We start from the raw sequence: 13,092 nt of genomic DNA, 5'->3' as shown, positions 1-13,092 counted from the left end.
TTTTTTCTGAGGATTTTTCTGCTTAATCATGTCATAGACATGATTAGACAGCAACAAGGATTGAAAATGCATGTGTCCGAGATACTGTTTATCATTTCCTTATTTAAAAAACACCTCTTCAAAACAAGAGCTGTATCATGCTGACAATTTATAATGACTCATGCAGGACAGAATGTGATCAAAGCCTTTTTTAAAAGAAATTAGCTCCTAAGCTTTTATTTGCAATCCCAAACCAAGCACGATCCCATGGTGAAAAACTGGCTTATAAGGAGATTTAAATCACATAAATCTGAAGTATTCTTATATGATCTAACTGAATGCTAACGCTACTAATAATAAGCAAAATCAAAGCTATACTCACATACTTCTTTATTTTACAACTTCAAGTTTAGAGAACTGAACACAGATCTATATGCTTATGTAGATGATATTACTATACTGTTATCTGTGAGATAAGCATCTTAAGCTTATTACTTAATATGGTCAGAACAGTAAAATAATAATGGAGATAGGTCATATAGCTCATAGAAAAGGTGTCAGAACTCGTTACAACTCTCTTGCCCTGCACATTCTAAGTTTTCCTTCTGTCTCACCACCTTTGCTTTCTTCTTCAAAGGATGCAACCCAAACCAACATGGATTTTCTGATAGCTTTTTCTTCCTTTGAGGAAACTTTTTTTTTTTTTTGGCTAATACATAAATGAAGAGTCAGGTAAATGCTGAATTAAGGTACAACATTCAGCAAACAACAAAGTCAGGCTCTTTCAACACCAGTGTTGCTCCAGTTCTTGCAGGGCGTTCATGTACAAACCAGAAAAGGTGGCCAATAATCACTTGGCTATACATCTATTCCCCTAATATTTTAATTTTAGAGGTAAGCAGTCTGAAAAATGATTCCATTGCTGATGTAAAACTTCTTTTGTTGACTTTTAATATCAACAGTGCCTCTACTAGCTTTGGAGATGATAAAAATTCTGTGTTATTTTGCCTGAAAACATATCTTCAGTGTCACACCCGCACACGTGCAGCATGGTGTGGACCGGCTGGGCTCCTGTATATCAGCTGCATGCAGTGGTTTCTAAACATTATTCTTCACCCATGCAGAAATGCAGTAAAGGAATCTGGTTCATTTTTATCTGCCTTGCACTTCTGTTGGCATGAAGCAGTGGAACCATATAAATAAAGTACCATTATCTCTGATGTTGGAAGGTGTAACGGATTTGGAAATTGCTTTTTTCCACTGTATACTGGACATGAACAAACCAGGCTGAGGATACACCAAACCAGTGAATATTCATGTCACTTTTAACTAGCAGAGCCGTAAGAAGAGGAGACAGCTGAAAGCAGAAGTCCTTAATGGAGCAGAGAAGACATCAGTGGTCCAAACATGGAAGAGTTTATTCTGCCTGGAGCCAAGTGACAGGACAGCGTACAATGAATAAGACCATATCAGAATGCATGTTACTCAGCAGACAAAGTAACCACCAGCACCAAAGAGGATTCCCAATGCAGAGATGAAGAGCCCAAAGCTACTATTGCTGGAGTCAGAGAAAAATCTATGAACCTCAGGTGACTGCAGATCAACCCCCAAGTGATAAAGAAAGAAACCATACAGAAACTTAAGTGACAGAAACAGCGTGAAAATATATGCAACACACTTAAAAACAGCATCGCAGAGAAAAGCAGTTAAAGCTGCTTCATACAAACCAGAAATTTCCACTAAGCCTCATGGACTAGGCAAACTGAAGAGCACTGAAGCTGCTCAGCAAACAACCCAGAAGAATTATTGCTCAGAAACTGAAATGAATGTAGGTCAATTAAGGGGACTGAAAAAGTGATTGTGAGACTATTTAGGAGACATTTTGCTCTGTTTCCCAAACAGCTTGCTCTTACAAAGCCAAAACTTCTCAATGTCAGGGTTTTATCATGAGGACAAGTAGAAGGTATGATTTGATATTAGACTTCTTTTTTTTTTCCCAAATTATTGAAGAATTAATATTTTCTATCACACTACAGCTGATTTTATTACTATCTCAAGTCTACAGACAATTCTTTTCTCCTCCTCTGTCTCCCAGCTGCACACAAATCACCAGTTCTGTACTAACTCAAAAGGAAAGCTGTGTTGGAAATGCAAAAAGGGATGTCCTGGTGTTCTCCCTCTTCTTTATCATCGGCTTCCCCCAGGGAGACACTAGATGTGATGGGGAAAGGCAAATGAAATCAGGAAACCTTCGAGTCAAAACCAGAAACTGAAATGAATTTTGTTTTCTTTAAACTCATAATGCGCAGTTGAAAAAAGTCCCTGTGAAGTGGGGGAACAGACCCCAGCCAAAACTCATGCATGTAAATTCCAGTGACCTCACCTGCCCTTCCAGTTGGCCAGCAAAAGACCTCTCCATGCCCTCCCATTGAACCGAAGTGGGCTCTGCCTTGACCAGGTGGAAACCTGGGCTCAGCGCTAACCTTCAACAGGCTGGCAGTTTCCTTCACCCACCATCACCTGCTCGAAGCGTCCGCACGGCCCCCACTGCCATTTTCTCGTCACCTTTAAGCTCCAGCCCAAGCGCTGGAGGACAACGTGGGGCTGCCACTGCCCGCCAGCCCTCCCCGGGGCCTTTTGATGCGCACGGGTCGGTTCGGAGGCCGAAACCGGACAATTTCTACGGGTGCTCCAGCTCCTCGGGCGCTTTGGGCTGAGCCTGAGCCTGGCCCACGCCCGATACCCCCGCGGGTGGGGGGGGCGGGGACCGGCACCGCTCCTCAACGCCAATGATGCTCCTCGCTCCCCCCCAGCACCACCGCCCCGGCGGGGCACCCCGGAACGCGCCCCCAGCCCCGCCGCTCTCCCTGTCCCCTGCCGGCGCGGGCGGCCGCAAGTTTCCCCAGCGCCGCCTGTACCCCCGTGGGGCCAGCCTGGGCAGTGCCGGGCAGGGCAGGGCAGAGCGGCACCGAGCCCCCCTCCACGGAGCCGCTGCTTCCACTCACCCGAGGTCAGCTGCATCCAGGCACAGATCTTGTAGACGGTGGCTGTGTTGCAGAAGAAGAAGAGGATGAAGCAGACGATGCAGGCGATGATGAGCATCATCGAGAGCCCGATGAAGAAGGAAGCGGCTTTGAAGGCTCCCGAGGGCAGGCTGGAGAAGTCCGTGAAGCTGCCCCGGCAGGTGAGTTCCCGGCTGAAGCCGTTGCCGATGCAGTAGTGGAAGAGCCCGAAGTAGCCCGCCTGCGGGGTGTCCACGCCGTCCCCGATCCAGTAGGGCTGGATGAAGCACACCACGTTGACGATGGCAAAGCAGATGGTGAAGATGGCCCAGAGCACGCCGATGGCCCGCGAGTTCCGCACGTAGTTGGTGTGGTAGATCTTGGCCGCCTCCTGAGCTGGGAGCATCCCCGCTGCTGCCGCTCCTGACGAGCCTGCTCCTGTCGCCGCCGTCCCTGCAGCCGCTCCGGGCATCCTCGCCGAGAAGATCCCCCCTCCCCTTCCTCCTCCTCCTCCTCCTCTCCTCCTCCTTCTCCTCCTCCCCGCTGGCTCCGCTCGACGCGAAGCGCTCCGCCGCTGCGTGCGAGAGCCAGCGAGCCCCTCCGCCGGGCTTCAGCGGCTCCGCGCCAGCAGCAGCACCGGCAGCGGCCGCACCAGCACGGCCCGCCGCCGCCTATCGGGGCGCAGCGCTGCCGGCCACCGCGCACCGCCCGCCCCGCAGCCCGCCCTCCCGCCGCCGCCCGCGGCTCCGCGCTGGGCGACAGCCGCCACAGCGGCAGCGGCGGGGCCGCCCCGCGCAACAACGCAGGGGTGAGGGGCACAAGGCTGAGGCGCCGTCCCTGAGGAGAGGCAGGGGCGGGAAGGGCGGGAAAGGCGAGCCTGCGGCGGCGGGGGGTGCTGCAGCCGTGGCCTCCCCTCAGCCCCTCGTCCGGCGGGCTCCCGGCCCGGGCAGCGGCTGGGCGGTGAAGCTGGTCCCGGCGCTGCGCATACTGCGTGTTCTGGGAGGCAGTGTTCGGGCAGCGCATTCTGAAGTTTAAAACCTGTGTGTGCGGTTTTCTGTTCCCTCACAAAACATCGACCCGTTCTCAGCCGGGGGCTGCCACTGCGCCCCCCCGCCCGAGCAGCGCCTCCTGCCGCGGGCCATGAGACCCTTGTCTCTGCTGAAGCAAACCGCGTGGGGGTAAAGTCCTAAACCCGGGGAGCAGAAATCATCAGAGACTGCTCCTCACCTCGGGAGGTGGGATGGCGGCCATGGAGAAGACCACCATGAGGCTCTTGTTGAGGGTGGGTGAGGTGGCACTGGTGGAGAACAGCAGCTCCGCTCCAGCCCAGTGACTTTGGCCTGGCACTCGGCGCGTTGAGCGTTTTGGCATGCAGCAGTGATTAGCATATATTAATGAGCAATTAGCATCTGGTAGTAATCATTCCTATGCCAGTGACACTTGGATTTGCAGTCCCCGACCTATGCGCTGAGACTGAGTTAACAGCGGTAATCGGTGGCACATACACACAGTGCTCTCAGGGTTGTCCTCGCCCGGAATGGAGCAGAAGCAGGTGCTGGAGAGCGAGCAGCCACCTCGGCCGCAGCAGGCTCTGCTCGGCGCCGGCAGAGGGCTGCACTCAATTGAATATTAGCGCTCGTCAGGGGCTGCGAGGAGGGAAGATTCCTGTGGAAACCACTATCGAAAATGAAATTCCATCTATTTCTCACCAAACTTGATTTCTGCCAAAAACTAGGCACAGCCAACGCAGAGAGCATGCCAGCCCTCCCCCAGTGCACTGCAGAGAGGCTAGGAAGGGGCAGCGCCTGACAGCAGGTTTTGGGACCCCATACTCATGTCTGGAACAGAGTCAGAGCTTTGGAAGCAGCTGCTGAAGGGTGGGAGCACAAGGGAGCTGCCTCGGTGCAGTGATGCTGTTACTGCCCTGCATGCGGGAGCGCTCCTCTCTTGGAGGGCAGTAGCGTGGCACACATGGCATGGGATTCCTAAGGCACAGGCAGCGAGAGCAGTGTGTGCCCCCAGTACTGACGCTTGCCTCACTTTCTTAGGGAGGTGGGTCCAAGCATGCAAACTACAGCTAAAATTCCTGGAGATTTTGCAACCACTGAGTGTTCTTTGTCCATCGCTGACAGAGGTGCCTGTGTATGCTCCACTGCCTCACCGTGCTCCTACTGCAGTTGCTGCACGTGACCAGACTGCTCATACACTGCCTTCAGAGAGCAACTGAACTTGTTCCAGCCTCAAGCAGCAGAGGAGTGATGGCCTTTCCCTTCCATGCTCCGTCCTGTTTTCCCCTGGCAGAGGCTACCTGGGCCCCAGGGCTGCTGCCTGTCTTTCCTGTCCTCTAAGGGGCCATTGAGTGTGGAGGTGAAGACAATACAATCCAGACCTAGAAGGCAGGAGGAGGCCTGAAGTTGCCCAAGACAAACAATATAGGGATGGATGTTGGAGTGAAGTGCCAGCCTCCTTGGCAAGAAGTTCTGAGAGAAAAGGGGAGGTAGTGGGGAAGGGGTTTGGGCCAAGTGGCCAGTTTAGTGGATGATGTGCCTGTGAATGTGCACACAAAGAAGATGAAACCTGGCATTAGTATGGCAGGAGGAAAATATACGGACCTGGGAAGGAGCCAGGAGAGGAGAAATGTGCTTGGCAGAAGAAATGGGCCAAGGGAGCTGAGGAGGATGAAATAGTGAGATTGGAGGAGAAGCCAGTGAAAGAGAGTCAAGTCTGGGGTAGGGAAATATGGAAGCAAGAAAGCAAAAGGCCAGAAGTAGAGGAAGAAACTAGGATTCTTCTCACAAGCTGAGTAAAAGTGTGTGGCAAAGAAGACGCAGTTGCCTGTGTCCAGGCAGTGGCTGGTTTGGTTGTCCTAGGATGTCCTTTCTGGCCTCTGATACCAAAGAGGCACTAGAAAGTGGTACTAGATGCCTGTTTTGGGGGACACATGAATCATTCCCGTTGCATACCTCTAGAGCTTTGACTCCTCTAGTCTCACTCTTTGGTACCAGAGATTTCTTGAGAATACCCAAAGACAGGGTCAGGAGGTGTTTTTATGGTTCTTATCACAATTACATTTGTGCTTTATAATATTAGAAAATACCATGTCTCTATGAGAGGTATATTGAGGGTATATTCTGGACAGAACACTTAAAAGGCAGCTGGGACTTCATTCTTCAAAGCAGAACTCACATGGATTTTGGTTGCAGCAGTTCTGTAGATGAAGCCTCAGAAGGAGCTGTACTGACTTGCTGCTCATCTATTAAAAGTTTTAAGCATCTTGCCTGGCACCACAGAAGAATTCTGTGGCACAAACAGGGATAGTCTCCAGCTCTTCAGGAAAGCTTTCATCATCTTAATCCTCGCGAGATTATCCTTTCTCTCCAACAACCCTGTTGTACCTCTACTATTTTTCTCTCTGGACATTAACTGGGACACAGCCCTGTGGCTGCAGCCTAGTCTCATCTAAAAAAATCCAGGTCTTACGGCAGGATTTTCACCAAAGGTTTCTTCAACAGGTGAAACAGGATTCTCATCATCCTGATCTTTCTGGACAGCAGATGCTGTCTCAGGTGCCTGATAAGGCAGGACCCTGTTTACCAATCAGCATGTGAGCACACAACACAGAACAAAACGGGTGTAAATCAATTGGCAGACAGCTCTTTTTTTGGCTCATCCTCTTCCATGCTGGATTTTACATCCATAATACTGTTTTTAAAAACATTTTTGTGTATGTGGCTAAAATAAGCAAGTTTAAAGAGATTTTATAAAATATTTCAAAGTATACTTTGTGCCCCAAATTGGCTTGGAACTTACTATTGATCATTTTATCTGACAACAAATGTGCTGATTTGTTATATATATATAGATTATCATGCAAAGCACAAAATAAAAGCTTATTATTTGGTTAATGTTTCTAATCACAGCATTTCTCTTTGGAACTAGTCAGTTATCTGCAGTGGTAGAGAACTGCTTAAACATTTTGTTTGGAGTGCTACGGGTAAGGACTGTGTGTTGTACTGGGAAAACCTTTGGATACAGTGGGTTAGAAACGACAGATGAATGCATTTGCTGGGCCATGGGCAATGTCTGGCAAGAAATGCACATCTGGGCATTCATGTGGTGGGAAATTAAGAGAGAGTGGAGAGAAGGAGTAAGTGCATGGCTGGAGAAGAGCTAGAAAGAGAGGACTTACCCAAAAGAGAAGGATGCCTGTGAGGAGGGAATGGGGTAGTAGGAAGTTAAGTACTAATGAATAAATAGCCATACAGGTGTGTGGCAATGAATGATCAGTTTTGGTGGGGCTGGACCCTGTTAGGGTGACAGTTGAGGGAACTGGGGAAAAACAGAATACATGAGAACATGCTTACCCATGTTCTTACGCACCATGTCACAAACAGGGAAACCTGGGGGAGGTACACCTTTCAGGCACACAGCTGCATCCTGCCCTCCCTCTGAGCAGTTTCCCCCATCCAGCCCTCATAAAATGCAGCTCTGCCTTGGAGGCTTTTTTTTCCCAGCCTGCTTGAGGGGTCTGCCTAACATGTCTGTAGCTGCATGGAAGAATGACTACATGGGCACTCTGGGACTTTCCTCCCGGGTTTCTTGGTTATCACTCACTGGCTATCACATTCACCCAATGCCTGCCAACAGCTAGTAATTTCACTCTGAGTCCACTTAAATAGCTACATACAACTATTATAACCATTTAATGCAACTGATATGGGTACATCCAAAGAACAAAATCCTCTAATTTGGACAGACCTCAGTCCTCTGGCTGGAAGAGTAGGAAGGCAAAGTCATGGTAGTCTTGAGGTGTCCAAGGACATGTGGACATCCAAAACAAAAGCTGAAGAAGGAGAAAGTCTCCACTCCCCCCTTTCCTGCATTCAGTATGAGTTGAAGCTGGGACAATGCTAACCAAAACAAAAGCTGAAGAAGGAGAAAGTCTCCACTCCCCCCTTTCCTGCATTCAGTATGAGTTGAAGCTGGGACAATGCTAAAGGCCAAGTAGGATTTTTTGTGCCATTTCACTGATGACCAAGGTAACCTAAGCATGTTTCGGGCTTCATTACAGCTTCACCGGGTGCCAGCACTGGTAGATAGCATCTTAAACATGCGTCAGTCCAAATCAGTTTTTCCCTTGTCTCAAGAGCTGGCTGCAAGCAGCCGCGGGTATGTTCTTCTGGAGCAGGGGAGTGATTTCTGAGCAAGGGAGTGATTCCCTGTTAGAGACCTTCTGGTGGGAGTGCGGGGAGCCCGGGCAGCCCTGGTGTGCAGCCTGTCGCCATGGCAACCAACTGCCTCACCAATGATGAGCTCTTGCTGTCTATCAAAAAGCATTAACTTCTATATGATGTCTTTTTTATTATAGTTTCTGCACATTTTGGCTTTCTTGCCCCCTGGGGCCCAGCTGCACTGGTGAAATGTTCCTTTCCAGGGAGTGGGAAATGGCATTTCTTTCTATTTCTGCAGTGTTTACAACTGTGGAAGAGGCATAGCAAAGGGATGGCTAGAATTACTGTTATCAGTGTCAGAAAAACTGCTGCTGCTGTCAGTATTTCAGCCAGAAATGGTCTGATTTAGGCTTACCTTAAAATGTGAGTAATTTAGAATATTTGCCCCACTTCTCTTGAATTTAGTCCTGTTCTTACTGGTGACAGCAGAGGAGGAGTCCTGCAGGGCACCCATAAAGCAGGGCAGAGCCAGGAAGCACAGCATGACCCTGCTGGAGCTGCATCACAAGCAGGCTGCAGGAGTCGATATACTCCTGCAATCATCAGGTAAAAGTCACATATTCCAAAATGTACCCTGAACCAAGGCAGTTGGCTGCAAGTGACAGAGTCTACTTCAGTAAACAGAGAGGGGGACAGTGGGAGACTGGTGGTTAGGCAAGGAGCCATGGCTGCAGTGAAAGGGAAAGGATGTGAGGGAGGTGAGAAGCACCTGGGATGTATGTGGAAGCAAAGATTGAAAGGAAGAAAAGATCCCATCGGCCTTTAAAAGAAAGAAAAGCATGGGAAAGGGATTAAGTAGCAGGAGTCCTTGTGACAGCAGATTGGACTTCATAATCCAGGATAGGCTTCTCTGCAAAGAAGTGGGAGGAACAGTGGCAGTTGGAGGGTAAAACAGGTGGGAGCACAGATGAACCCGATGAAGCAAGTACAGGGAAAGTGGGAACATAGCTATTAAGATCCATAGTGGAGAATAAGTCTTTGTGCACTCTGACATACAGCTCGGCTAAGACCTCCTTCAGCTTTCTTCCCTCAGCCTCTCCAACTTGGAGGGGTTGCAGAACAGCTCTGAAACACACTGGCTAAACTGAAGCATTTAATGGGCCTCTTGGGAGCTTGGGACCTAAAGTTTCCAGTCCCAGCCAACCAAGAAGTACTGCCTCTTGGGGCCTGCTAAGCTATCTTACAATGCGAAGAGCCTTCTGCATGGCAGCATTTAGGGCTTCTCTAAGCAAGTGATCTCGCTCCCAACAGCACACTATGCAGCTCTCTGCCTCAGTAGCATAGCCTGCTTGTCAGTGCTGCTAATTAGCCCAGACAGAGCTTTCAGGTGGCTTGCTGTGTTGTGCCATTCAGAGACACCATCAGAGACTCCTCCTGAAGTGATGGAGATTTCGCCTCTCTTGCTGTGGCAGCTGTTTGCCAGAGGGTCAGTAGATTCAATACAAAAGGAACTGTGAAATAGTGTGCTGCAGGCTATATACTGTACATCGTCAAAGATAGCTGTACAGTTAAGGCTGGTGTCTAGACATGTTTTTCATATAATAAAAGTTTAATCAAGATATGTCTCCTAGACTGGAATTCACATGGCGAAGGACCTATATATGTTTCTCTAGACCAGCCTAGTTTAAGTATGTAAACTCTTCTGCCAATAAGATGCATTTTAGGTTTTTCTCTCCAGAGCCCCAGGCATCGTGCAGGTGGCTGCAACTTTACTACCATGAACATCAATCATTTGAATAAGGACTCTATGCTGATAATCATAACATTGATGAGGCTTTCAAAATTGTACCTGCCAATGCCTGAGTCCCTTCGTTGCCCTTAACAAGGTAATATTACTGCAGTCAGGATGTGATTTATGATGTTTTCAGTTAATTTTTTTTCACAGTGGAGAATGACTGAAAATACCTCACACTGGTTAAAAAATGAAGCTCTAAATAGATTAACATTCTAATTCAATTAAATATATATTACATTTATTTCCAGATATTTCTTCCTGAAAGGTAAAACAGCGAGGATGTAGCAAGAGAAGGACCTTCTGATCTCCAGTAAGTCAGAATCTGGCCGGTTGCTTTACCCTAGTGACAAGCCAATTAGGATGCTGTGTAAAGCTTCTGATTGTTTCTAATTTTAGAACTATTCAACGGGGAGGCAAAAGTAGGTGATATTAACTCCTCTGGAATTGATCTGCTAGATTCACAGTCCTCCTGCAATCTAATATATTTTCAGGAAAAGCAGGAAAATTACCATACTTCTAGTGTAGGCATTAGGGACTATGCAGGCCTTTTGAACATGCAGGGTGTGATCAATACTTGGATAGAGGAGAGGAAGCTTGGGAGCTGCAGAGAGAGATTTTGATGCTGCACAAGATGATATTCTAGTACAAAGTGAGCATTCACCCTGGCATTATACAACATGGTACAACTAAGTCTGCTGTGTTTCCAGGAGGATTTATGGTAAAATGTTTAAATGTACCTAAGTGACCTGCTAGTAAATCACCATCTTGACCTATAGCAGGTCTGGGGAAGGAGATTAAATGGAGAAAGTATGGAATTTCTCTCTTTCAGAGTATCTCTGTGGCATAATGCAGTGCCATTCAGGGATATTGCAGCTACCACAAGCAGTGTAGTCACATTAGCAAGATGCTAATGTGATTAATTAGCCCTGATGACAAGCAAGTTATACTAACCTGGGCACAGCTTAAGTACTTAACTGCGTAAGTCTCCAGAGTGCTTGCAGCTCACTTAGGTTAATAGAATCTGGCGATTTAATAAGCATATAACCTATTTCATTGTTCAAGCCATTAATAATAGCAGTGGCTAACACCGAACATAAGGCGGACTCTTGTGGAACTGCTAAAGATAGATACACACATTTGATTTATCAGTGAGCTAGGAGTAGCTACTTTTTTAAAGTGTTCCTTGCCACCTACCTATGCATTCACCTTCCAGGAGCTTCACCTAAACAACCTTTCCTCATCTGGCTATGAAAATATTATGTAAGAGGGCATTAAAGGCCTTGGAAGAGTCAAGATATAGGGCACCTATACCTTTGTCTTTATCTACAAGGCGAGTTATCCTGTAATAAAACAGAATAAATTAAATTTGACAAGATTGTTCCTCAATAAGTCCATGTCAGGTGTTACTCATCCCTCTTTTATCTTCCATGTATTCATATAAAGCATTGTTTATTTCTATATTATTCTAAGAGTTACAGCTTTGCAGACCAATCTGTACTCCTTCAGTTCTATTCTCTTATGTTCAGACTCCTCCCTCATCCTTTTCTAAACACAAGACACTGTATTTGTCTATTTGTAATCTTTCTAATATTCTAAAACTTATCCCATATGCATACCATGATATTGCCTCACCCTCTTGCCTGTAACATTTACAATTCCCTCAGTAATTTTCAGGATCAGTGAGTGCATCTAGGTAGTCTTTAACCTATTCCTATTCCTACTCCTACTCCTATCTCATCTGTAGTTTTACCTTTTGATGATGATGCTAATGGTGTTAACCATATGATCAAATTTAATACCAATGATGAAACAGAAACATCCCCCAACAAATTACAGTTCTCATGTAATCTGTTATATATTTTCCCTTTCCCCTGAGAAATAAAACAGCACTTTCTGTAGTCTCTCAGTCTTTCTCCCGATGCTAACAGACCTCTGGAATGTCTCCTTGTTTTTAGCCTCAGGCTGTCATTTGAATAAGTGTTTACTTCATTACTGCCAAAATGATCTTTGGCCCCAAACTCATTTCTCATCTTGATGGTGGTACCAAGGTAAACAGCTGTTGAGTGGAGCCAACACTTTAATAGCTCTGAAAAAAAGTATCAAGATTTTCACAGTGGGAAATTGGCAATGTTACACACTCTTTGCATAAAATAAGTGTGCATTCAGTGATGCGGGAAGTAGCTGCAGATGCCCACTAGCATGAAAAGGCTAATTGTCGTGGTTTAAACCCAGCCAGGTAATTCGTTCGCTCACTTCCCCCCCTTTTCTTGCCCTCCCCCTGCTCCCGGAGGGACGGAGAGGAGAATCGAAAAGAATGCAACTCCCACGGGTTGAGATAAGAACAGTTTAGTAACTAAGGTATAACACAAATCACTACTGCTACCACCAGTGATAATAATGATAAAGGAAATAACAAGGGAAGAGAATACAACACCTCACCACCAGCCGACCGATAACTCGCCCCCCCAGCCCAACCAAGCTCTGACCGATACCTCCTCCAACCCTGCAGACTCCCAGCCCTTCCGGCTAACTCCCCGTTACATCCTGGGCATGACGTGCTGTGGTATGGAATACCTCTTTGGTCAGTTTGGGTCAGGTGTCCTGTCTCTGCTTCCTCCCGGCTTCCCCTCTTCCCTGGCAGAGCATGAGGCTCACAAAGTCCTTGGCCAAACCAAAACATCGCTTGTTATCAGCTCTGTTCCCGAGCTGAAAGTCAAAACACTGCACTACACCAGCTACCAAGAAGGGGAAAAAATGACTGCTACTGCTGAACCCAGGACATTATCCACCCCTTATTCCATACCATTCACGTCATGCTCACGTCCCACATTTTCAATATACCATCACTCTTATCTAAGTGCATGGACCAGTCCCTATAAAGCTGCTGCGTCCATCTGGTCCATGATGTCAGGCTCCATCTCTTGTAACAGTCTTCCAGAGCAGGAGAGACTGTGTGCAGTGTTCACACTCGTGAATAACCTGGGCAATAGTGTCCATTGCTAAGTCCACCCCTCGATCATGAGTCCATCTCTGTGTTGCATCTCTGCTCTGATGGCCTGAAGTGCATTGGGCCCACCAGGCTCAAAATAATTCACTGTCCCCTTCAGCAGTTTCTGCAGCTTGTTGCTGGGGACTCCATACAGCT

The 13,092-nt window shown here is 47.5% G+C and overlaps 1 protein-coding gene and 1 long non-coding RNA gene across 5 annotated transcripts in view; one reads left to right on the top strand and one right to left on the bottom strand.

Annotated features, from left to right (window-relative positions):
• The window catches only part of LHFPL3 (LHFPL tetraspan subfamily member 3), a 251,707-nt gene extending 248,095 nt beyond the window's left edge, over window positions 1-3,612 (bottom strand). For 2 of the 4 annotated variants that reach the window (XM_062632045.1, XM_062632044.1), the window contains exon 1: window positions 2,985-3,501. In XM_062632045.1, coding sequence (XP_062488029.1) covers window positions 2,985-3,453 — 469 coding nt within the window. In that variant the 5' untranslated portion in view covers window positions 3,454-3,501. Of the gene's footprint in view, window positions 1-2,984 lie in introns of all 4 variants that reach the window. The other 2 variants (XM_062632043.1, XM_062632046.1) reach the window with 2 other exon arrangements.
• A 4,478-nt stretch (window positions 3,613-8,090) lies between these two features.
• On the top strand, window positions 8,091-11,772 carry LOC134170576 (uncharacterized). Its single transcript, XR_009967316.1, has 3 exons — window positions 8,091-8,758; window positions 10,196-10,257; window positions 11,161-11,772. It is a non-coding gene; the product is annotated as an uncharacterized LOC134170576 (long non-coding RNA).
• The last annotated feature ends 1,320 nt before the right edge of the window (window positions 11,773-13,092 follow it).

Source organism: Pezoporus occidentalis, unplaced genomic scaffold (genome assembly GCF_034315485.1).
Source record: "Pezoporus occidentalis ecotype Australia unplaced genomic scaffold, CSIRO_AGI_Poc_V1 ctg38, whole genome shotgun sequence".
Taxonomy (NCBI): Eukaryota; Metazoa; Chordata; class Aves; order Psittaciformes; family Psittacidae; genus Pezoporus; species Pezoporus occidentalis.
This window is presented reverse-complemented; position numbering and strand designations above follow the sequence as displayed.